Source organism: Marmota monax, unplaced genomic scaffold (assembly GCF_021218885.2).
Source record: "Marmota monax isolate L192 unplaced genomic scaffold, Marmota_monax_Labrador192_F-V1.1 WCK01_AAM20220418_F8-fsc00442, whole genome shotgun sequence".
In the NCBI taxonomy this organism is placed as follows: domain Eukaryota; kingdom Metazoa; phylum Chordata; class Mammalia; order Rodentia; family Sciuridae; genus Marmota; species Marmota monax.
In genome coordinates, this window is record NW_026692662.1 from 17,988 (window position 1) to 43,608 (window position 25,621).

General features: G+C 43.2%; 1 protein-coding gene across 1 annotated transcript; it reads left to right on the forward strand.

Annotated features, from left to right (window-relative positions):
- Positions 1-5,224: 5,224 nt before the first annotated feature.
- LOC124093913 (butyrophilin subfamily 1 member A1-like) lies at positions 5,225-24,920 on the forward strand. Its single transcript, XM_046446440.2, has 12 exons — positions 5,225-5,333; positions 8,175-8,519; positions 10,999-11,280; positions 13,361-13,477; positions 14,659-14,679; positions 16,833-16,853; positions 18,129-18,149; positions 19,872-19,892; positions 22,809-22,829; positions 22,913-22,939; positions 23,032-23,058; positions 24,145-24,920. The coding sequence occupies exons 1-12, from the start codon at positions 5,267-5,269 to the stop codon at positions 24,672-24,674; spliced, it is 1,500 nt and encodes a 499-aa protein (XP_046302396.1). The 5' UTR covers positions 5,225-5,266; the 3' UTR covers positions 24,675-24,920.
- The last annotated feature ends 701 nt before the right edge of the window (positions 24,921-25,621 follow it).

The window sequence follows — 25,621 nt, forward strand, 5'->3', positions numbered from 1 at the left end:
GACATTTTTATTTGGCATGACATTCAAGCCTTTCCACAAACCATAGAGCAGAGGGCTCATTCACATTATTCATTACAATGGTTTGTAGAGGATTTTAACTTAGTTTCAATTCTTCCATCAGGACTTATCTGACTATGAGGGATCTTGGAGGTAATTTAAGTAAAATTATTTTTTAAAAATCACATATTGTTTTAAAACATAGCCACAAATGCTGTATTGTAGGAACAATGAATAATGTTTTAAGTATTCACTTCAAGGATCATGAAATCAAGAGCTTGCCTAGGTCTGGTTAATTGGCATGCACCTGTTTCAAAGCCTGAACATTAACTTCTGCATGCTAGCTGGCAATAGGATGAAGGAAAGTTGATGAAGGATCAATGTCCTTTCCACTACTGTAACTAGGGATGGAATGAGGCAAGTTGTACCTTTTATAGGCTACAGGATTTTTTAACCATCCTTTCTCTCAATTATCACATTAAGGAGTCTTTTAGGTCAGTAATGTAAAAATTCTGGAGGCAGAAGCACCAGACATTCTGTTGGATGCCATCTCACTGAGGGTTAAGGCTTCTGCAATTATCCTTGTCAATTCTAGGAGACCAGTCTGTAAATGCCTGGCCTATATAGGAAGTTTCTATTTCAATAGTCATTCTATTTTGACAATTGTCCAGATATATAGTCTTAATTTCTAAGGACCAGCATGATTGGCTGGCTTAGTTTTCTCATATGCTGTCTTTTTCTCAAAAGATACTCCCAGACAGCCTGTTTACACAGGATCAACATATAGGTGTAACTGACCATTACAGTCAGGACAATTAATCTGATTATATAGGTGGACTTTCCAGTCCACAGCACAAAGCATATTAAAGGTGGACCTGAGAAATGGGCCTATAGAAGTTTGATCCTAATTTTTACTTACCTGACAAGCTCATGAAGCTGCATGGATGTAAACTCCACAGTTGGGAGATTTACTTTTCTGTGTCAGGGTTTTAACCTTTCCATAATAACCAGGTTAAACTCTATTTTTGAAATTTCATTTAATATACTGAATCATGTTCAGCAGCAGTAAGACTCAATACTACAATTAAGAAAAATTTTTAAAAATATTTTGTAAGATTTATTGTGACCCTGTGGGGTCCTGTTTCTCCCTGTTTTAATATATTAGCATTGAATGAAATGCTGACATATATCATAATATCATTAGTATAAATTATTGACAATAGTACAAGTATTTAAATGATAAAGATTTATTATGTTCAGCTGGTCGTGAGACTTGACAAAAGTCAATTTAGGGGGTATGGTAAATAGAAATTTAGCATTTACTAAATGTATGACTTGATTTTGACTTTAACAGAATTATCAAAAATGAAGAATACAATAAGTTGTATACAAAAATTTATATTTTGAAATTAGCTCTAGATTAACTTAATCAATTATCTTAATTTGGAATAAAGGTAGAGACAGAGTTTTTAAATTAGGAGTGGTGGTGGTCTTTACTAGGGGCATGAGAAATTATGTAAACATCTATCCAAAATAGAAAGTCAAATGCTAAATAAGCCTAGAGAAGATATTTTGTTTTTACCATTACTAAAAAATGAAATAGAGAAAAGAAATGAATAGTCTTTTATCTATGAATCTAAAAAAAAGCTGTCATTATCATTATCAAACTTAGTGTAGACTTAAGTATGGAGGGTTAGTATCTCAAATATTAATAGTTAAAAATAAGTCAATAGTGTGATTTAAGACAATGACCTAATTTAGAATTTGTATGAAACTGAACTAGCAATGACATCTTGAGGAATTATTGTCTAAACAATTGTGTATAAAGAAACATATGCATGAACATCTTTAATAACTCCACTTAATGTAGCAAAATTAGCTCCAGTAACCATGCATAATCCATGACTTTACTAATTTCAAAAATATTAATGTATGTAGGGTATCATCTCAGAGCACTAAAATTGAAAAAAAGCTCTATTATGTTAAATTTATTACTAAAATTAGTCATTGGCTATGGAGCTGATTTATTTATGGCTGTCTAATATTTTAGGAGTAACTATTTTTAGGGCTATTTTCCACAGTGACTAACTGTTGACAGGGCTTGACTTAAGACTCCATTTTAATGTTTAGAGGCTCTCAAAAGCTGTTTTTAATTAGAAGAAGAGTAAAATTTTTAACTAAGAATCTTATTTTTCTTGTGGTAAGATTACAACTTTAATCTCTTTTTGTCTGTATGTTTGCCTTTATTTTTCTTCTTCACTTGGGCTCCATTTAACTATGGTGCAACACCTAAACTTGGCTAGAATTATGTAAATCCTTTGTAATATTGATGGCTAACTGGACAATAGACTCATCTTTTGAAAATAGGTGGCCCCTTATAAGTTTAGGTTCTGTATTGTCCCTTTAAGTATCTCTATGAAAATAGTAGAATTTTTCTAAAGGCTTACTAAAATTCTTTTTTAGGCATTTTGTTTATATGTTGGATATCTGTTTTGGAGGGTTGTCTGTACTTCAGTTAGACTATCAGATTTGTCCCTATTCTGTGTTACTGGGACATGGTTAAGATAAATCTCCCTTAAATCTAGTTTTAAAATTGCCTTCTATTTCAAAATTTAGCTAAGTAATAGCATAATATTTCTCTAGGTAAGATTAGACATTTGGCACAAATTTTGAAATAATACATGAATTTGGATTTCTTGAAAATCTCCCTGAATTTGTTTTGGTCTATATTAAGTTTGAAAAGTTCCCTTCGATCTTTCTTTCTAGTAGGCAATTTTTAAGGCCTTCTTTGATGATAGAGTTGAGGCTAGATAAGAAAATGAGATACCATTTGATTATTGTAATCTCCCAGTATATAGACTAGTTGATTCATTCTAACAATTCAAAAAGATCCCTCAATCTCTTTTTGAGAGAAGGTCTCAAAATATCTCCATATCTCAGAATATTATCCTTTAAATAGGTGTCTCTTAATTGTCTTTTTAAAAATATGATTAAGGTTACTTCCCATTGTAGGGAGTAGTATATGAGTCTTACCATATTATTTATGGATAATAGGTCCAGTCAGAGAACTTATATAATACCAATGAATTTCCATCAAAGTTTGCAACTTTTATTGTTCAAAACTAATGTGCAACATTAATTTGGAGAACACCCATCCTAATTAAATGTTCTTCAAAATCCCATAAACATCCAACAAATACAATATGCAAGAATCAAATTTAGTCTCCAAGGAGAAAAGTCAAAGTTAGAATTTAGTCAGCACTTTAAAACATTGATTGTTTAATTAAGGATGTGAATTTATTCACTAAAATTAATTCTTAAACATTAAGAATCACTAGGTAAATAAAAACCTTAGTTAAAGGAAATAAACTTAACATTTTAATAAGTCTTTATTATGTCAAAATATGGATAAAATCTTAGCTCACATCAGCATAATAAGGTCAGGGAAATAGCCTAAAATATACTAGAATTGATGAGTTTATATTTACAGTCAGTCCAGTTATACATAAATCAGTTTCTCAATTATTTTAAATTTCTCTATTATCTGTCTAGATAATAGATAATGATGTAAGGATTTCCTTATGTAGAAAAATCTAGAATATAACAACCTTATATTTCCCAAAGAGGATTTCTTTCCTCTTTGTAGGACCTCCAATTTATGTTTCCTCTCTGTGGAAGTATCTTCTTCTTCATTTAGAATTCTTTCTTTTGGTTATAATTTGGAAGAATTTCTATAAGTCTTAGAATCTAAACAAATTATTGTACCTTGATATGAAAAAAAAATCTCAATGAAAATATATTGAAATATGGATATTTCTGTAGACAAAATTATATTTGTTTATTATCTTATCAAAGTTTGTACAATAATTTGAGAATTAGAGATTACTTGATAGTTATATTATCTCTTGAAAGAAAAAATTTTTATAGTGAAATACATTTCTCAAATATCTGTAACTATAAAAAGCAGAGCATTTGATAAATGCATGTATAAGGAATATAAATTATGTGTTTTCTGTTGAAAGAAAATTATAAGAAGCAAATACATATATATTAATTTAATAAATAGACATATATGTTAAATATTCTATGAATTAAGGACTATAGATTATTTAAATAACTGAGAAAATATTCATTAAGAATAAAATCATAGCTTATAATTATGTAAACCTTATGAAGCCATGTGTTTTTTTTTTTAAATATTTGGATCCATTTTAGTTTGCTTTTAACTAGAGGTACACTCTTAACTCTATGTGACATCACAAAATTTCTGTGCACATATCTGTTCATATTCTGTATTTACATAGTTAGAGAACAAGAAGAATAAGGTCAAACCATCATGAGTGGTTTTTGAGAAAAACTATCTCAGATTGCCCATCTTTTATTATCTCCTGAAGACCAAAGGTATTCTTATAATCCTTAAATAAAACACAAGCAAACATATGCATCACTCATAAATGTAACGTTATCTTTGCAATTTCTCTTAATAATACAGCTATAAAGAATTTCTAAAGGAACCCGTCAAAGGACAAAAATCAGATTATTTAACTTTGAGTACACATTAGGATTAGGGCAGCAATGTAGAAGTCTGTGAACCATATTTTGTCTGAAAAGGAAATCTTTTTTTAGTGCAAAGGTATTAAATAGGATTGGAGAATAGCACATTCAGTGAAATAATTCAGCCTCAGAGAGTCAAAGTGTGTGTTCTCTCTCCTGTGGAAGCTAGAGAGGAAAATGTAAAACAAACAAACAAAAGGGATCTCATAGAAATAGAAGGGATACCAGTAGACTAGAGGAAGGCAATTAGGGAGAGGGAAGAAGGGAGGGTAAAGGGTGGTACTGGGGAAAGAAATGAAGCAAATCATAATATGTGTATGTACAAACATGTCACAGTGAATCCCAACATTGTGTATTAGTATAATGCACCAATAAAAAATGTCTCCACAAGCAAACCAATCAAAAACAGAAAACAAAAATCAAAGTCTGGAAAAAGATATTAGAGTCCGTTTCCTTGGTGCTGGGAGGGGTTTTACCATATCATAATGACTTCTGTGTATCTCTTCTCTTTCCTTATTCGGTCCTTTAACATGTAAAAGAATGACTCAACTTGATCAAAGTCCACTTGCATGACACTTTACTTTCATTTCCAGTATTCAGTGATGTTGTAAGTTGGTTTTCTGTTTAGCAATTGTTTATGGAGAGGGATGTAGGTACTGCATCTCAGGACTGTGCTCTGTGACAGTCCCACAGGCACTGGGACCTTCCAGCTAGGATGCAGTTCTTCTGTGTGGGCAGCTGGACATGCTTGCTCTCCCTCCTTCTTCCCTGGCCAGGTGCAGGTGAGTGAGAAGGAGGAAGACTGCTTTCCTTTACACTGGAGACTTGTTGAGAGGACATCTTATTCCATACTACAATTCCAGGCCTCAGTTATTTCTTGTTTTCGACAACTAAAGATCTTAGGGCTATTCTCAAGTTTCTGTCTTTAATTCTATTTTGGGAGGCACTTTTTCTTTTCTATTTTATCTTTGACTTATGTTCACACAACATGCAAAATATCTGGTTGACAGCCATCAATTTCTAGAAAATACTTGACCTCCAATTTCCAGAACGATAAAATAATATAATTTATAAAAAGATGATTATAACGTATAAATAATAAAAAATTGATATTTTAGATTTTTTTCCAGTCTTTCACTTTCTGTGCATATTCATTTTTAAAGTGAGTTTCTTATAGCCAGCAAATGTTGGTCTTGTTTTTATAGCCATTCATTCAGTCATTATCTTTTAGTTGGAGCATTTAGTCTACTTAAATTCAGGGTTAGTTTTTAAAAATAATGTGTTATGCCTGCACTTTTAAAATCTTCTTCTTCTTCTTCTTCTTCTTCTTCTTCTTCTTCTTCTTCTTCTTCTTCTTCTTCTTCTTCTTCTTTTGCAAATATTCTTTGTTTTTCCTTCTCATTCATCTCTGGGATTTGAGGTTTTACTATATTGGTAACTTTACTGTTTCAATGGGGTTTATTTTGTTGAGGTTGGATCTTTGTTCTAGTTCTCTTCTGTGTACCTAACTGTCTAGGGATTTTTATATTTCACATGCTTTCACTATGTTTATCATCTTTCTTTCATTTTCGTTTGTAGGAGATTTTTAGGCATGGTTTGTTAGCTATGTGGTTTTCACATGGGCAAGAGAAAGAAGGGATCAGACCAAAGCAAGATCAAAATCCAGATGGCAAACCCTAAATCCTTTAGTTCCACGTTTGGCATCCAGGGCACCTGGGGGCAGTGTGTGGAGTCCAAAGGGCTTGGCAAGCTGTGTGACCTTGCCAGTTGTATCCCACATGATCACTGTATTGGGCTGACTCTTTTTATTGCCTGGTGCTTTTATGGACTAACATCCCAAATTCCTGGCATCTCCAACTTCCTGTGGTCAACATAACAACTTTGGTGTCCCTCCTTATTCTCACCAGTTAACACATTAACCCTTCAGGGAAGCTGAGACTGTCCCACCCAGCCTGGCTTATTGGTCTCCCTTTTAAATCTCAGTGGAAACCCCCATGATCCCATAGATTTTGCATTCTCCATTCCTCCAGAACCAGCAACCCATAAACGATGCCAAGAACTGCTGCCAGCTCAAGCATTAGTTGGACCCACTGGGACTATGGCTGCAGTGACTTCTGAATTCCTAGTTAGTTGAGCATGCTGACATGAATCCTGGGGAAAGCGGTTTCCTAGATGGTCCTTTTGGAACAGGGTATTCCTGCCTCTTTTCTCAAAGCAGTCTTTCAAGTGAGTTTGTTCTTTGACATCATTGAGTTTGTGTTGTGTGTTGTCTGTACAATTCTTGATACCCTGGAGACATCTTTCCAAGTGTCCCTATGAGAAGCACTTGTATTTTTTTTATAGACACTGATCTCTTCAGCAATCACATCCTCCTTGGCCACAAACTTAAACATGTTCCCTTTCTGCCCCAATTGAAAGTTTTCCAATCTTTCTGCTCTGCCTTTGGCTCCCAGAATTGAACCTGGCTAAAAACTGCCAACAATACCCTGTCATTGCCTTAGTGCTGTGAGCTGTAAATTCTCTCTCCTGGATCAATGAATCCATCATATTTAAACTCAACCTCACACATAGTCTCTGAGCATGGGTAAAATTTAGACAGGTTATTTTCTGGAATGTAACAGATGTGACTGCTAATCCAATTCCCCACAGCGTGCTCATTCCTAGACATGAATTGGTGTGAACATACTTTATATACAGAGATATGAAAAAATTGTTCTCTATGTGTGTAATAAGAATTTAAATGCATTCTGCAGTCATGTATTTAAAAAATAAAGTCAATTAAAAAATAAACATAGATATGTACATAAAAAAGCCTAATGAATGAAGTCTTTATTGTCCATATGCCTATTGGCATTTCAATCTTCCAAGCTCCTATCAGAAGAGTCCTTCATTAAGTTCCACTTTCAACGTTATAGGACTTCTATAGAAACTTTCAACCTTTTCCAAACTTCTTCCAACAACCAATTTCAAAGGATTTTGGACTATGTGTTCAGGTATAGTCACAGCAATAACTCCCTTCTCACTACCTATTTTCTGAGTTCATTTTTTAATTTATTTACTGTTTTTCTGAGTTAGTTCATTTTTTAATTTATTTGCTGTTATAAGATGCATGAGAAAATCAACTTATGAGAAGGAAGATTTTTTTTTTTGACTCATGGTTTCAGAGGTTTCAGTTCATGGTCAGCCAGTTCCATTGAATGGGCTGGTGGTGAGGCAGAGACCCACAGCAGAGAGGGCATTAATTGCTACTCAATTAATGGCAGCAAGAAAGCAGAGTGAGAGCAAGAGGCTGAAGACAGGATAGAACCACTCCCTTCAACTAGGTGCCAGCTCCTATAGTTTCTGTTACCTCCCTATAGCACCACCATCTTGGGACCAAGTCTTTAATACATGAGCTTTTGGGTGCCATTGGGGATTCAAATTTTAACAAGCACCACAACAGATGCTACAGGTGTAAAATTCTTCAGCTCATGTGATTATCCAAGTGTGAAATTCCCTGCCTGACCTCATTGGATGGATTATCATCAAAATACAGGTGCACTAAAAATGTTCTATAAAATTAGCTTCAGGCTATGTGCCACACTCTATGCAAAGGCTCTATTATTTTTCTTGATCACTTTCAGGGCAGTTCCTTGTGATTGGACCAAGCTCACCCATCATTGTCATGGTGGGAGAAGAGGCCATGTTTTCCTGTCACCTCAGCCCTTCCATGGATGCTCAGAACATGGAGGTGACATGGCGCCATACAAACAAATCAGGCCTGGTACATAACTATAGGAATTCCCAGGACAAGGACCAGCAGCACCCAGAGAACCAAGGGAGGGCAGAGATCCTGAGGGAGAACATCACCAGGGGTCAAGTGGCCCTGAGGATCCGCAACATCCATCCTGCAGATGAAGGCGACTACAGATGTTTCTTTTTAAGCTCCACCTACCACAATGAAGCACATTTCAAAGTGTTGGTCACAGGTGAACTTCTCTGGAATGAAAACTCTTTATATTCTGTATAATGTTAACTCTGTTTTTTTGTTCTGCCTATAGTTTGCTAGGATAAATACTGGGTTTAGTGGACAGTGGAGGTTTAGTCTAGGCAAATCCTATGACGGAATTTCAAGAGTGTTAAAGAGGAAGAAAACATCTCACCAGTCTATTCCAATGGTCTCAGGCTGTAAGAGAAATATAGTCGCAACCCTTTTCTTTGTCAACATAATTAAGAAGAGGAGAAAGGAGAGAATCTAGTATATCTCATTCTTTCATTTGCCTTCCTTCCTTCCTTCCTCTCCTCTTCCTCCTCCTCCTCCTCCTCCTTCTCCTCCTCCTCCTCCTCCTCCTCCTCCTCCTCCTTCTTCTTCTTCTTCTTCTTCTTTCTCTCTCTCTCTCTCTCTCTCTCTCTCTCTCTCTCTCTCTCTCTCTCCTTTCCTTTCTTCTCTCTCTCTTTTTTCTTTCCTTTCTTCTAGGGATTGAACCCAGGCTCTCAATCATGCTGGGCACATGGGCACATTTTCTGTCACTGAGCTCCATCCCAGCCATGATATTTCCGAGGAGTCCCAGAAGCACATCTTAGTCTAAGATATCACTCTAGTTTCTAAAATCCAGAAGGAGATGGAAGGAGACAGGAAAGATCAGATGCACCGACCATCAGGAATTGCTCTTCCCCAGTCCAACATGGTTGTTTCCATCTTCCTGTGACACTCTTGTCTGCTTGGATCCCTGCACTGAGCTCGTGTCAGATCCCAGCTCTGCCCAGACACTGCGCCCACAGCACTGCCAGTTCTGCCAGGGTGAGCAGGTGTGGAGGGGTCCAGGCTTCAGGCTCACACTGAGTTTGAACAGCTTTGCCCCTGCTCTTGTCATGGGACCTTGTGACAATCTCAGGCAATAAGTTTCTCCATTGCTATCCTCACAATTGGCCTTCAGAGAGGACTACCCAGTCTGTCACAGGGAGCCCAAGAGGAGGAGATCTCTTCCTGCAGTGTGCCTTGACAGGCCATGTCCTTGCCCTATATTCAGTGACAGTTTTGGACAGGCCATGAGCACCCCTGAACTCACGCTTGCACAGTGAAAGGTGGGTACTTATTGATTCTTCCCAAATTAAAGAAGACTAGGAGAAAGAATTACTGACCAGTTGAAAACAGATTTTTCTGCTAAATTTTCTCCTAACTTGACAACTTTATGCACATATATCCTGAAAACATTTCCAGGGTGAAGACATCCAAACTCAAGGTGTCATCCTCCTGTAATCCAACAGAGAGGCCTGTGCCTTCCAACTTCCAGACACTTCCTGCACTGTGACCACGCCATTCTAAGATCTGCTTCCATCTCGCCATGCCATCTTGGCTCTGTGCGAATGTCCCACCTTTCCAATACGACCTATGTAGACTCATTTTTAGGAATTACATCTAAAACGACACTATTTCCACTCACAGCAACCTTCACAGGCACTGGATTTAGGACTTTAACATATCCTCTGAGGAACATGATTCAGCCCACAAAAGTGATTGTTTAATACCAGTAAATTTACTTTAGTTTTTGTTAGACACTGTGATGGTTTGGATAAGTTAGTGTTAGTACACACTAAGCTGCAAAACACTATGCACAAGTGACAGCTGCTTGTCATCCCAAATCTTGGGAGGAGGGACAAAGGCAGGAGGAGTGGGTCCCACTGTGTGTGTCCACCTCCGTTTACTCCTGATCCTCAGCCTTCCCCCAGTGCAGCCTTCATCTTCACATTGGGAGATGAGTCACTGCTGCTCTTGCACCCCTGTCCTTGAAGAGAGAGAGAGTGAGGGAAGGATGAGCCAGTTCCTATGGCAATGTGATGACCAAGACACACAGATGATGTCCAGGGACAGCACTCTGGCCAGCCTCTAGGACACTCCCAACAGCAAGGGCACTGAGACAGGCAGCCCCCCTCTGAGCAGGTATATCCATTGATGCAGTTCAGAGGGGGAAGCTACTAATCAGGGGGGTGCATAGACATCTTTCAAGGTTCCTTTGCCACAGTGGCTAGTGTCTGCCATATTGGCCCAAGGCCATACGAAGTTCCATCTGAGGTAGTTGTATAGGAGAAGGGTGATAGAAATTATGTGGACAACTTGCAACTGACATCTGAAGCCACCAGCTCATGTGTGTCCACTGGCTGCAAATGGACTAATGGGTTTTACTAACTACATGTAGTTCTCAAAGGGGTACAACGGAAAGAAACACAGCAGGAAGGGACCTGGTAGGAACTGAAGTACTCTAGTAAAGGCCAAATTGCGGTCTTAATCTGTTCCTCCTCCAAACCCTTTGTGTGACTTTACCCCATTGTCACAAAAACAAAACACACAAACAAAACACAGAGTTGAGGTTCACAGAGGTTAACGAGCAATCGCAGTTTCGCTGGTCCATGTGAAACAGCTGGACATTTCTGGAACAGTGTGCTCTCTCTGCCTCCTTCCCTCTCCAGGCACGGGCATGGCTCCTCGTGTTCACGTGGAACCTGACACAGCCTGGGGCATCAGGCTGACCTGCACATCCACGGGGTGGTACCCAGAGCCCCAGGTGCAGTGGAAGGGCAGGCAGGGACTGCACTTCACACAAGACTATGAGACAGTGAGAATGGAAGAGCCTGGCACGTTTCAGGTGCAGGCATCCATCACAGTGGACGAGAGGTCAACAGGAAACTTGTCCTGTGTTGTAAGGAACCCACTCCTCGGCGAGCAGAAGGAAGCACATGTGTCTCTGGCAGGTGAGTTCCCTCCACAGTCCGCGCTGTCCTTGCAGCTGATCAGGTGTGACGAGCAAAGACCTGGGCAGTCACCTGGGCCAGGTTCTGGTCCATTCCTCTGTGACTTCCATGTGAGGAGTCTTAGTGAAAACATATCTCATCCTCAGCTCCCATTTATTGGCAAAGAAATGATTTTACTTATGAAAATGAATTTACGGATATGCAAAAGCCTTCAAAGCCCATGCAACATGGGAGAGAATCTCCCAGATTCTCCTCAAGATGTTCTTTAACTATTGCCCAGGAGAAAATCATTCAGAACACTTTAACGTTTTGTTCTGCCACCGACTAATTAATGTGAACCCTGGCAGTGCCACCCACCATCTCTGGGATCTTGGACGGGTACTGACCTTCCCTGCCAGTTCCCAAAGGAGAAATAGGGCTCCTGATGGTGTGTGCGCCATGAAAAGGCTGAGGAGTGACTGATGGAACTCACCTGGGCAGCACAGAGCCAGAGTGGGCATTCCACAAGAGTTGGTCCTGACTACTCTCCTGCGGCTCTCTGTCCCTCTGCCCAGTCAGGGCATGACAGTGACTCAGGTCCACAGGCTCTTCCTCTCGCCTGCCTTCTCATGACCTCCGTTTCAACTCTGCACTTCCTTCCTTTCTCTGTCCCGCCCCGACCACAGGGTACCCCACACTCCTGTCCTCTGGGAGCCTTCACCAAGCTTCCCCACTGGTCCTTCAAGTCCCAGCGCAGGGACCTGTCCTCCAGGAATCCACTCCAGCCCCTGTGCATTGCAGTCCCCCTGTTGACTCTTACACCATGGTGGACTGCATCCCACTGGCTGAGGTAGTGTGGCACCCAGGGGGACTTGTGTCTTAATTCTCCTGTCCCCATCACTTCCCAAGGGCTCAGCTCAGGTGTGGCACTGCCTGTTCACTGATGAAGGCTCCTAAGAATCCCATCAACTAAAATGCCCTTTCTCGGGTGCTTCAGTTCAAGCACCCACATTTGTTTGACACAATGGAAGAAAATTCCAGGTTCAAAAGGAGAATGTGACAAAAGCATATATCAGAGCAGTAGAGTTGTATTTTCTGATGTTTTTTTTTTAATTGCAATTTCAGTAAAGCAAAATTAAAGAAGGAAAAATTAACCAAGTCTCCCAGTTAGAGTTTCATAGTGAAGAAAGCAGCTGAGGCAGCTCACTGTGAGCGGGAAGTGAGAGAGGCAAACTCACCAACGCTCAGGTCATCATACTAGAACTCTCTTCAAAAGAAATGGAAGATGAAAATTAAAAAAGTGTCTTCAGATAATAGTAAAAATGCTTCTATATGGAACTTAAAATCATTGATAATAACTAAAAGTCATTGATTGATTAGATCGAAAGCATCTTATTGACATGAGTGCAATTCCTGAGTGAGGAGGTCTTCGGGACCACTTTTCAGGGAAGGTTATTGCACAGACAGGTGTGGATGGCCCAGCCAGGGCTGCTTATTTAAAGGACCAGTGGTCATTCCTCTCAGAAGGATTCCTGGGCATGTAAGGGTTTTGTCTCTGGGACTTGGTCCATGCGACCTATTGGATTTACCCTCTGAAAGGATCAAACTTCCTCATTTGCCCTCAGAGGAGCTCCCCCTACCCCTCAGCAACATGTTGTTGGGCTCACTCATGTGCATACATGTGTGAAAACAACCAGGTAAAGAAGACTTGGCCACATCAGGGCTTGCGAGGAAGGAGAAAGGAGATCCACATGGAAGGAGAAAACTGTGTTCTATTAGTAACATTTTATTATAAAATAATTACATGTCACAAATATAATCGTAAGCACTATTAAATCTAGATGATACCCTGTGTTGATTTATCATAACATGTTGGACATGTCTCAACATCTTCATAATCCCTGACATGACCTCTGGTCTCTGCCCCATGCTGTGAAGGAGGAACACCTTCAGGATTCCTGATTCCCTGGAGTGGAGCAGAGGGCAGGGGTGCTCAGAGTCTCTGAGCTCCTCCTGTCTGGGGAAGGCTCCTGGAGAGTCACCCCACAGCCAGGTCCCCTGCTGTCCAGCTGGACTCCAGTCTGATGATTGTGTGTTTCAGGTGCCTTGTTTCCCAAGGACTGGTCCTGGACGATGGGGCTGTGTGTGTTCCTGGTCCTCCTGGAAGTCAGCCTGGTGGTCACCTGTGCTCTGCTGATGCGGGCCAGAAGAGCCAAAAGTAACAGGGAAGTGCGTGGGGAGGGGTGGCTCAGGTTCCTGGGAAGCAGAGGGCACTAGTCACCACAAGTCAGGAGTGGACTGTGGGTCCCCTGCATCACTGAGAACTGGCAGGAAACGCCGTAAAAAGGAAGAGTTAGTCCATCATCACCTTATCGCCTCGCATAGTTACCAGAACATGAAGTTTGGGGGTCAAGATCAGCTCTTTCATAAAAACAGCATATATGCTTAGAACTTTTGTGGTCTACCCTTAAATTGGTAGATTTGGAGACCAGTTTATTTATTGAGGTATTCATTAGTGTGCCCAGGGATGATGAAATGCTCTGTGCATGTCCTGGGATGGAAACCCTGGCTTATCACAGTCATATACCCTCCTGAAATGGCAATGGGAGGGCCCTACTGCTGCTTTCTGTGTGTCCTGGGGACTCATGGAAGACTGCTATTGACAATGAGCACCAAGACTACCAGTGACCACTGTCACCCAGGGCCTGGCATGCCTGAGGCACCACCCCTCTCCAGGATAGCTTCTCTCCAAGCAGAGCCACTCACTAGGGTCACCTGTTCTGCTGCCTCTAACTTCTGAGTGTTTCTTGGGAGTTACTTAGAGCACAGCTGAAGCCAGACATTCCCAGAGGCTCCTGGAGGGTTGGTCTGTGATTCTGTCCAGTCCTTTTCTCAGTTGGCTGGATTAGTGTTTGCGAGTCCTGCCTGTTGAGGGTGACTCCCCTGCCAGCAGGACTTAGGAAGGGCCAGGGGGCTAATCCAAGGGAGCAAAGCCAGGGAGGGAAGAGGTGCCCTCCTGAGAAGTTGCTTGCTGCTGACTGGGCGGGGGTTGTCAGCATCCCAGACGCCCCAGAATTACCAGGCAGCCTCCTCTGCCCATGGGTCACAGGAAACTTTGTGAAAACAGGGCTTTTTGTCTGTTTGTTTGTTGTTTATATGGGAACTTTCCTTGTGTCAAGGCATATTTGGGTTTCTGGCTGTTAGGAAACAGCAAAAATGGGAATATACAAAGCCAAGACTGGAAGTGCATAGAACAACAGAAAAAATGGACTAATCATTTAGAATATTTGTCCAATTAATATAATATAAATTAGCCAATCTAATATAATCACACGCCACCCACTCAGAAGATTCAGTGCAAACAAGTCTCACTGATGGGTCTGTTTGTGTCTGTTGCAGGTTTGCTCAAGGAGCAGCACGGTGAGTGGGTCCAGCTGCTGGCAGAGAGCCTTGTGCTCCATGTAGGGACAGGGCCACAGTGCAGGGCACCCTGCAGGGACCCTCAGGAGGCTGAGTGCCTGGAGAGGCTGCTTGGGTCTTGATCATGCATCTGAGGATTAATATTCAGTGGGAGATGGTGGAAGAGGGTCCTATGCCTTCAAGGTGTCCCCAGGCTACTGCAGTATAGGTGACTCACAACCACCCCCACACATCCAACAAGCCACATTGGGCTCCCTCAGGATGCAGCGCTGCTCACGCTGTTGGAGGGGCTGGGGGGGGGGTCCCTGCCTCTGACCTCTGAATCACAGTGTGGACTCACAGTTTGGAAGAATTGGCCTCCTATTTCTCTGCCAGTGACCCTGCCTTAAAGCTCTTGGCTCTCACATGTCAAGTAGGTAATTTTCAGTTCATTTTGATCACAGTCTACACTGCTGTGGGGAAATGAACCACAGAAGTTTTGGACATTTAATCTTTTAATGTCTACTTTGGGGTTTGAAAGTGAACTCCAGCAACAATATGAGAAGTCATTCATGTGTTTTCCCTCATGCAAAGATTGATAATAATTTAAAAGATCAGGCAATTTTGAAGGAGAGAGGAAAGGAAAAGATTCTGAGTCTCTTTTTTTTTCTTTTTTATTGGTGCATCACAGTGATACACAATAATGGGGATTGTTGTTACTTTTTCATACATGCACAGAGTTTCTCTTGTTTAACTAGTAGATGCCACTCTTCCTGAATGTTGTTGGATCATTATCTCCACAATATACCAAATTTTGATTACACAGAGAAGTATGTGTAATCAAAGTGCCAAATGCTGCAGTAAACTCATAAAAATACAGGAAAGGAACATGGTGCATCATTTAAAATTCAGAACACAGCCAGGTGTGGTGGCACATGCCTGTAATCCCAGTGACTGGGGAGGCTGAGGCAGTTTTGCAGTTTTGAGGCCAGCCTCAGCAACTTAGAGAGACACTAAGCAATTTAGTGAGTCCCTGTCTCGAAATAAAAAATAAAGAATGCTGGAGAAATGGCTCAATGATGAAGCATCCCTGAGTTCAATCCTCAGTACCAAAAAATGAAAACTAAAAATAGGATTTGGAGCTGAGCCTTGGCCGCCACCCAGAGCTCCACTAAAGCTGGCCTGTAGTGTGTTGCTCTGCTCCTGGGCCTGTGGCAGCCTTCCCAGCAACAGGGAGGAGAGCAGGTGCAGATGCTCGGGCAGCGCCTCCCTCTTCCTGGCCTTTGCAGGTTTCTTTCTGGCCCAGCTGGACCCTCAACCTTGTGGGGCTGGTGTTTGTGTTGTCATCAGGCTGATCCATGAAAAGCATTCAGGGACGACTCTGCAAAGCCTAGGGTTTCTTCTTGCAGCAGTCGGGGAAGGCTGGTCTCCTTAGACCCCTGCCTCAGCCTGCGAGCCCTGGCCCTGTCCATGTCTCCACTGCGCACACCCTGCAGAGAGCCAGGCTGAACTCTGCTCCACTCTGAGCTCTGCACAATAACCAAATGGGACTTACTTAGACTTAGACCAGGTGGAGTGGTACTGCTGCCGTGGGCTAGTCCAGCTGCTCTGGAGTCACTGGTAACCACCAGGCTCAGCCCACAACAGATCCCTGCCTCCTGACGTGTTCCTCAGACTCCCGAAGTAGTCACCTTACCAGCAGAAAAGGATGCTTCAGGCCCACAGACTGGGAGGGGTCAGTCCACACTTGGGCAGCTGCCTTTGTGTTGGCCTGTGGCAAAGCAGCACCTCATGGCAAGACTGCCCACCTGGTGGCCATGTGACGGAGGAGGGGAGGGGCCTGTCCCATATTCCCCATTGGGGCACACCCCGGGGGGCCTGAGGACCTCACTGGGCCCACCTCTTAAGGACCCACCACCACACGCCACATTGCGCCAGGCTGGCAACAAAGGCTCTACACGTGGGCTTTAGGGACACTGGGATCAATCCCAGCACCTATCTCCCGGGCGGGCCCTCATCCCCATCTAAGACGACTGGCTAGTTCTTTACTGAGACACCTTGGAAGATATTAGGCAGAAAACCTTCCTGGGTAATTTCTCCTGACTGATTTTGAAAGTTGTGCATTTATTTTTGCATATTATTTATCATTTTTTGTTTTTGTTTTTGTTTTATAGAGTTGTTGAAAAAACAAAGAGGTGAGTGGTGTTTGCTTTCATTTTGGCGAAAAATGTCATAGAAAAATATATTTGATCTACTAAAAACTATATTCATGATTGATTTCCATAGAATAAACTATCAATATTCTAAACTAGTCTTTATATAATTACTTATCAGCTAAAATTCATATTTGGTAGTATAATCATTTATACACTGTACAAACTTTTTCCATTTTAAATTAGTTACAGTGAGACACATTTGTTCTAACTTTTATCAGGTTTGAAAATATGTTTTTATTTTCAAAGTTCTTATTAATTTTAAAATGTTTTTTGTTTTATTGGTTTATTTTCATGAATAAATGATAATTGTGTATACTTATGAGTTTTTGTTCTACCATTTCTTCTGTTTATAAACTAACTCCAGAATTTGATTAATTTTCACTCTTCTTTTCTTCTAACTCTTCATTGCTATTAATCATAACTGGTGTTGTATTATGTGACAAGCTGTCAACCCACATACACAGACAACATTTGACTTCTCCAAGGGTCTCTCGTTTCTTGGCAGAACATGTTGACTTGTACTAAGAACATGTATTGTACTAAGACACTTGTACTAAGACATGCATAACATTGACAGTTTCTCTGTATTCAGGGACTTTTTTTTCTTTGCACTCGCCTTTGTTTTGCTTGGGTTTTGATGTCTCTCAACCTTGTTCTTCCAGGGGGTGTTTGTCTAGTGAGCCAGTGCCCTCCAGGACTTTGCACTTGCTACTTGTCCTCTTTCCCAGGAGATGCCCTTTTGTGGTCATTTCCAAGTGCACTCTGCTCCCCCATGATGGTGGCACTTTCTAGCTAAGGGAGGGGTCTGAGTGTCCTCCAGGCCCTGAGCTGTGTGGACACTGGACTTCCACTGCATGCAGCTCTGCACCTGTGGAAGGTGGGACCCCTCTCCTCTTCCTGTGAGTCCCAGTAATCACCCTGCTTAGGGTGCCTGGTGCACAGCCCTCAGCAGAAGGAAGAGTGGCCTTCTCTGCAGGTGTGCTGTGTTTGCTTTTATTTGCTCTTTATTTTTCAGAACACCAAGGAGAATATCAAGGAGACTTGAGCTCTTTTAAATTTCTTGGTCCAGGGCTAACCTGTCTTACAACATCTGAACTTAACAGAACTTCAGGGTTCATGATCATTCCTTTATGTTCACTGATCTCCTATTGACCTGCACTTCATGCCACTGGCTGGGGTAGATTATCTGAGAATAGGAACCTAGGACCCTTTCTAACATAGCATTGTTTTTGTGTGTTTTGTTGCTTTGTACAGAGAAAACAGAAGACGAGAATGGTAAGTGACAGCTACATTTAACTCATAAATTGTGGAATATTAGAATATACCACACTTGATGTTCTTTTATTATAGCAAGAAAGCCTTATGTGCAGACACACCAAATGACCTAAAATAGCATTTTAAGACAACCACAATATCTTTCTTCCATATTTCAAAAAATACATATAAGTATGTGTAGGATGATGAAAGTTGTTAGGTATAGACGGAGAAAGGGGGATAGCACATGAACTGAAGCAAGGTGTGGCGGAGCCCGTGACAGGTGCAGACCAGAAGTGGCCAAGGGATCCTGCTGCAGAGACCCAGGGCAGGCTGTGAGGAGGACAGGTGAGCCTGGTGAGCTCACTGCAGAGACCTTGGGCAGCCTGTGAGGAGGACAGGTGAGCCTGGTGATCTCACTGCAGAGGCCCAGGACAGGCTGTCAGGAGGACAGGTGAGCCAGGTGATCTGACTGCAGAGACCCAGGGCAGGCTGTGAGGAGGACAGGTGAGCTAGGTGACCTGCTGGCCAGGTGATCTCACTGCAGAGACCCAGGACAGGCTGTGAGAAATACTGTTGAGCCAGGTGATCTGGCTGCAGAGACCCAGGGAAGGGTGTGAGGAGGACAGGTGAGCCAGGTGATCTGACTGTAGAGACCGAGGGCAGGCTCTAAGGAGGGTAGTGGTTGGAAACAGCACCTGCTGGCCACGTGTAAAGGTGCTCAAGGAATGGAATTTTGAACATTGGCTTTGAAAATGAGCAAATCATTGACGTTCTCACGTGCAAGTGTTATCACAAGTAGATATTGAATACTAAACATATTTTTTCTTGTTGGTAGAGAACAAGTTAGATGTTGAACAGCTACAATCTTAAAGAAAAAAGAAGGAACCCAATTAGGGACATGCTCTCATCTAAATAAATAGCTCTAGAGAGTCAAGAAATAATAATGTAGCTTTGGTGTTTCATCTTCAAAATCTCAATACATTCATTTTTATTATTTTTAGAAATCTAATAGTTTGGTATTTAGTAATGAAAACAGTTCCAGTACAAGGGAGAATTTCTGTGTGAGCCGAGTTTTCTTTTTTTAACTTCAACTCCTTATTCATTCACTCACTCTTTCATTTACTCTCACTCAGATCGAGAGAAGTAAGTGATAGTTTGGCTCTTGTTTTCTTTTTAGATGAATAATGGGATCAGAATATACTTTAAATTATGTCTCCATATCTAATAAGTTCCAAGACTGTGCAGATGCTTAGCCTCCCGGGGTACAGTTTCCACCTGTCACGTGGCTGTAATAATGTCAGCTGTGACCTAGGGTCATTCTCAGTGTTGGACATGTGCCTCAAAACACCTCCACAGAGTTCCAGACACTGTGGTTGCTATGGCCAGCCTCAGTGGTGTGGTGCTGAGCTGGGAGAAGAGGTTCTTGTCCTGGGCAGTATCTGGACCCTGGGAACCAAAATGAACCTACTGAGTTTCCTGTGAAAAGAGCAGAGCCGCCCCGTTCAGACTGTCATGAGACCACAAGGCACCATCAGCCTGGTGGCCTCTTCCCACCTTCCTGCTCTAGGTACACCGACCCAGCCAGAACCTGAAATAGTCATAAAATATTATATTTGGCTACCACAAATGTCATATGACCAAAGCCTTAACTTATCATGTAGACTAATAAAAGCATCATTTGATATTAAAGTTACAGTATCAGTATTGTCTGCCAATTCTCTTTTCTTATTTTATTTTCAGCTGAATTAGAAGAAGAATGTGGTAAGTCTTATTCGGCATTTTATGTCTCACTGGCTCATTGTGTTTAGGAAGGTACCTCCACAGGTAAGCCATGAACGTGACAATCTCACATTTACCCAGGAAATTGGCTGATCTGATGAACCCGGATGAACTGTGCTTCTGCCCTCAGTGGCCGATTCACAGTTCTGGGGACATCACAGTTTCAGGGAAGAGTAGCTCCAGGCGCAGCATCCCTTCACTAGAGCCCCTGGGGCAAGACATTTTCCCTTCAGTCGATGCCCTGCCCAAACAGAGAGCTGGCCTCTCCCTAGGTGCCCACCCCATGGACATAAGAGGGAAGAGGCTGCCCACAAGGTCCCCATCCCATTGAGGAAGGAGGCTGCCCACCAGTTCCCACCCTACGGATGGCAGATACTGCCCACCAGGCCACCACCCCATGGAGGGAGGAGGCTGTCCACCCGGCTTGTGCCATGCTCAGCTTTCCCAGAGCTGTGCTTCCCGTGTCCTCCAGCCCTCGAGGGCACTTCTGCATTACAAAGAGCACAGGACATTCCTGAGGGCTCACACATAGTGTTTCTCATCTTGGACTTGAGGAGAAATTAAGATTAAATGATCTTGGCCTGGATGTTTTCCCAGCACACCTCACTCTGGCTGCAAAGTCCTGTTCAGGTTTTTCTCTTTTTTACTAAGAGAAGGTATCTGTCAAATGAAGTTCATCACATGTGCCTAAGCCCCATGTTCCCCTGGTGCAACATACGCCTCAGGCCCCCAGTCCAGAAACAACTCTACATCCATTTACATTTCCAGTCTGTCTGCTCAACTGATCTGAGCAGAAATGAATTAATATCTGGTTTAAATAAGGAAAATATTTTAATGGATTTTGCCAACAATGCAAAGAACCAGATCTTCTGCTATCACAAAACAAGAAACCTGACCACTAAAGAAGCAAAGCATTTAACTTTAGTGCTTAACTGTAGTTGGACCACAGAACAGCTGGGTTGTAGCTCCGTGGTACAGCTCTTGCCTGACATGCACAAGGCCCTGGCTTTGATCCCCAGCACTGAAAAACAGAAGGATAAAAAAAATCAAGCAAAGATATTGCTAAAGAAGTAGTAGAATGGATGAGTCAGGAGAGGTAGACAGCACTCAGGGCATGAAGTCCTCACATTTTTCCCCTGGATGGTGAACAAAAGGAAGAATTCTGAATAAAGAGAGACTGAATCTGCTGAAATCACAGGAATTCCATTTCCACCATTGGGGTGATGATCATGGAAAATACATAACAATTTTGGGGAGAGTGTGGAGACAGGGTGCTCCCCCCACTGCTGGTTTGGCCATTGTGAAGACACCATGGAGATTCCAATAGGTAAGAAGGGGTCTAGTGTGTGACTATGCTGTCCCTCCCCTGTGTCTGTACCCTAAGGAGGTGACATCACCACCTCCTAAGGCTATCCCATGATTCAAAACAGCCAGGATATGGTGACTATTTGGGTGTCCATTAGCAGAGGATGTGACCATTCCCCGTGTGCTGGCACATATGCACAGTGAAATATTCAGCCTTGAAAGAGGAGAATCTGATGCTCATGATCCAGGTGGACCGCAGTACCGGGGGACTTTAGGCTGAATGGAGTAGACAGAAGGAAAGTGCTGCCTGGTCTCATTTCTATGTGGAATCTAAAGCAGAGACATCAACTACACAGATAGAGAACCAAACAGGTTTTGAGGAGCAGGGAGAAGAGAGGAGGGGGGGGATGTTTGTAAAAGGAAAAAGAAGCAGGTGAGCAGAGCCCACACGTCTAGAGATGTGGCCTGCAGTGAGGGAGCTCTGGCTGGTAAAATCAAACTGCTAGCAATGTTCACCAAACGGCTTGATTTCAGCTGTTGCTCTCACAAGTGACTGCGATATGTCTGCTGATTTGCTTCACCACAGCAACTCTTTAATTGTCTATATGTATTTCATAGCATCACATTGTAAACCTAAAATACAGAAAATGGAACTTTTTAGAAAAATCAAAATGCAGACTCTTGGGTATATAATACAATGTCACAAGCAAGAGAGGACATCAGAAGACCAGAGGAGTATCCTCCACAGAGATGAGGGAGACTGGCAGGAGGTGAGGTGTTGGGAGGGGATGCCAGCCTCTGAGACCCACGACCAGGCAGGCCAGGAGGCTCCAGGCAACCAAGTGAGGGCCAGGGAGGCCAGGAGAGGAGCCGCTGGGTCTCCCTCCTGCTGCACAACCAGATGTTGTGTCCACAGAGATGGTGAAGAGATCCCTCATGGAGTGCAATTCATTAATCTCTGGATACATTTACACCCACACATTTTAACGTGGTTGTGTCAGGGTGATGGCTACCTCATGGGATTGTCTTAACTTTCTGTCTAATTTTTTGATGAAATAAGCACTTGTTGCTTTAGCAATACTACACTGTATTTATAATTAATCAAGAAGTAAAACCTGTGCAGAAGTGCTGGAGAGGCCGCCTCTGTTCCCCCAGGCACCCGCCTCTGGCATGAAGTTACAGCTGGCACCTTGCAGGTCAGTTTCCCTGTACCTGGACACATGGTCACCCTCATCCCAGTGACCCCAGTACAGGAAATCACTCTCAATCTAATGCAGAGACTCAGGAAAACATGCTAGTTGGGCAGGAAACTTTTGGAATCAACTCAGGAATCCATGACTAGAAACAGAACCAAGGCAGCTGTCACTGAAGGCTGATAAGAGAAGGCCTTGCTACGTAGGCTTCAGGAGCAGGTGGTGAGGTGGGGTGCAGCCAGAGACCCTGCACATGGTGGGCTTTCAGTCTTTGGGCCTCACACTCCAGAGCTCTCACCTGATGTCCACCAACATCCTCCAAGACCCAGAGAGCCATGACCTAGGATTAAACATCTGGGAATTTCAGAAATTCATACTTTTTTACCTCTTTCTTTTTTAGGTAGAGTCAAAAAAGAACTCGGTAAGTTGTGTTTCTCTGGTGGGTTGAATTCAGAACGAGCCGGCATCCCTATGACATTGACCTTGCTCTGTTATTTCTTGCAGCACATAGAAAACGCCTTGCGGAAGCTGGTAAGTAAGACCAGTGACCTCACTGCTGACCTGCTGTACCCCCACCCTGCCCAGTGGCTCAACTAACTGTGCATGTCTCTATCTCATTTTAGAACTAAAGAAGATTCAAAGATTTGCAGGTAAATATGATGGGGGAAAAAATGTGTGGCCAGGATGACTTTTGCCTTGCCATCTAACCTCTCTGAATTACCTCAGAAGATAAAAAGATTTTGCTCAAATAATCCATAAGACACATTTCAACTCTCAAATAACTTGATTCTGGAAATATGAACTTGATGGTAAGTAACCAAATTACTGTCTGGGAAAGATCAATTTAGGAAACTGCCTTAAACGAATGCACCAGGTGTGCCCAGCAGAGCTGTGCTGGGACCTCCTCATTCTGAAACGCAGCTTCTAAATCTGGGCAAGAAAAAGTCCTCACTGTCGTGATCCCACCCACACCACCACCGCGGATCCTCCAGAGCCAGAGATGATTGATGCAGTGGGGATTTGGTTGCTGTCCCCTCTGCTCTCAAAGCCTCTGCCTGTCACGTCCACACCCCCTCTGCCACATCCTCATGTGCCATTTCCTCCTGTCTGCAAACAAACACACGCAGGAGATTCACCCACGATCTCTCCTGAAGCAACACCTTGGTGCCTCCTGTCACATTTCCTTTCCTTTACAGTAACACTTCCCTGAATAGTTGTGAATACACGCTCTCTCCATTTTCCACTCTCTGATTTCTCTCCCTCTTATCCAGAAAAAGGCCAAGATCCCGAGCATGATCTCTTTTCCAGAGGCAAGGGCCAGTGTCCTGCTCTTTGGGCTTTCTCCTGGCGTTGTCCCTCTGAAACATCCCTATTCTCCTGCTTTGCTTTGCCTACACCCCTGCCAGGCATAATAGTCCTGGGGCAGACATGGCAGAGGCACTCTGAGGTTGCTTAAGACCGGTCCCAAGGTGAGAGCAGTGTCCAGTCTCAGCCCTGCCCTTGCACCTGAGGGTAACCCTGCAAATCCCTTTCAGGTTGGGGTCTCTGGAGATGTCATCTCCCAGGAGGAGATTTGGGGATGGAAGACACCACGGGCAAGTGTGTACTGCTGGGGTCTGTGTTGTCTCTTTGGATCTCTAAAGGACCCTCCGAGGCCATGTGCTTGGCCCTTTCACACAGGCACACTGCTCTCTGAGTTGCCTGACAGTTAATGGGTACACTGTCTTCCCCTACAGCAGACATAACACTGGATGCAGCCACCGCTCACCCTTACCTGGCCGTGACAGATGATGGGAAATGTGTGACATATGTGCCCGAGAGGCAGGACGTTCCCGACAACCCTGAGCGATTTGACACACTGGTGGGCGTGCTGGGTCGGAACCGCTTCTCTGGCGGAGATCACTACTGGGAGGTGGGAGTGGCAGGCAAAAGCATGTGGGCTGTCGGGCTGTGCTTGGAGTCCGTCAGGCGGAAGGGCCAGTATACCAAGGCCTGTCCTGAAACCGGCTTCTGGATTCTTCGCCTGCAGAACGGCGAGTGCTCAGCTTTTGCCACACCCCGCACAGTGGTTACCCGAGAACCCCTCTCACGGCTGGGGGTTTTTCTGGAGTATGAAAAAGGGTTGATCTCTTTCTACAATGTCACCGAGTTTGTCATTCTCTTCACCTTCAAGAGCAACTTCAAAAGCGAGCCACTGAGGCCTTATTTCTACCCTGGGACTGTCAGTGCCGAAAAGACGAATGGCCTTAGCATCCTGAAGGTGTGAGCAGTTACCTGCAGGTCCCCACAGCACAACTGCACCAGGCCACAGCGGCCAGCCACAGGGACCACGGTGGTGCACAGGCATGCCCCTCCTGGACTCTGAAGAGCAGGGTGCTGGCGGTGTCCTGCATGCTCACTCTCAGCTTTGTGGGAGACTAGGGGCAATCTTCATTGATCCTCTTGGTCCCCAGGCCCTCCTGAGCCCCTTTCCTGTGATTTCTTTGGGCTTTAATAAATAACAAGTTCTCCACTTCTTCCTGGATTTGAGTTTGAAGTTCTGAAAATAGTTGGCAGATTCCTTAGCAGAATCAGTGCTGTGCACTTCTCATCACACAACACACAGACTGGAAGGTGTTTCTCTGTAACTGAGGATAAGCTGTGGACTTTTCAACACCACATGCTAATGACTTTGATTGCCATCACCACACCAGAATCAGTATCTTGAACATGACATCACATTTAATATTACCGAGTAAAACCGAGTACTGTCAACAACAGACTAACCCTTTGCAGGTGGCCTGCGGTGCTATAGGTGGTCTCCCCTGTGGGGCTGTAGGTGGTCTCCCCTGTGGGGCTGTAGGTTGTCTCCCCTGTGGGGCTGTAGGTGGTCTCCCCTGAGGGGCTGTAGGTGGTCTCCCCATTTGCAGGTGGCCTGAGCTGTTGTAGGTGGTCTCCCTGTTTGCGGGTGGCCTGTGGTGCTGTATGTGGTCTCCCCTGCACTGCTGTAGGTGGTCTCCCCATTTGCAGGCTGCCTGTGGTTCTGTCAGTGGTATCCCCTCAGATCCTCTGTCACATGGCTCTGAACTGTGTGTCCCAAATGCAGCCGATGCCCCTCTGCCTGGTCCATGCTGTGAAGCATGTGTCACTGCACATACACAGCACTGCACAGTCTGGCTGATTAAAGGTAAAGAACATGAGGCTGTAAAGGAAACTAAACTCACATCTCTGGTA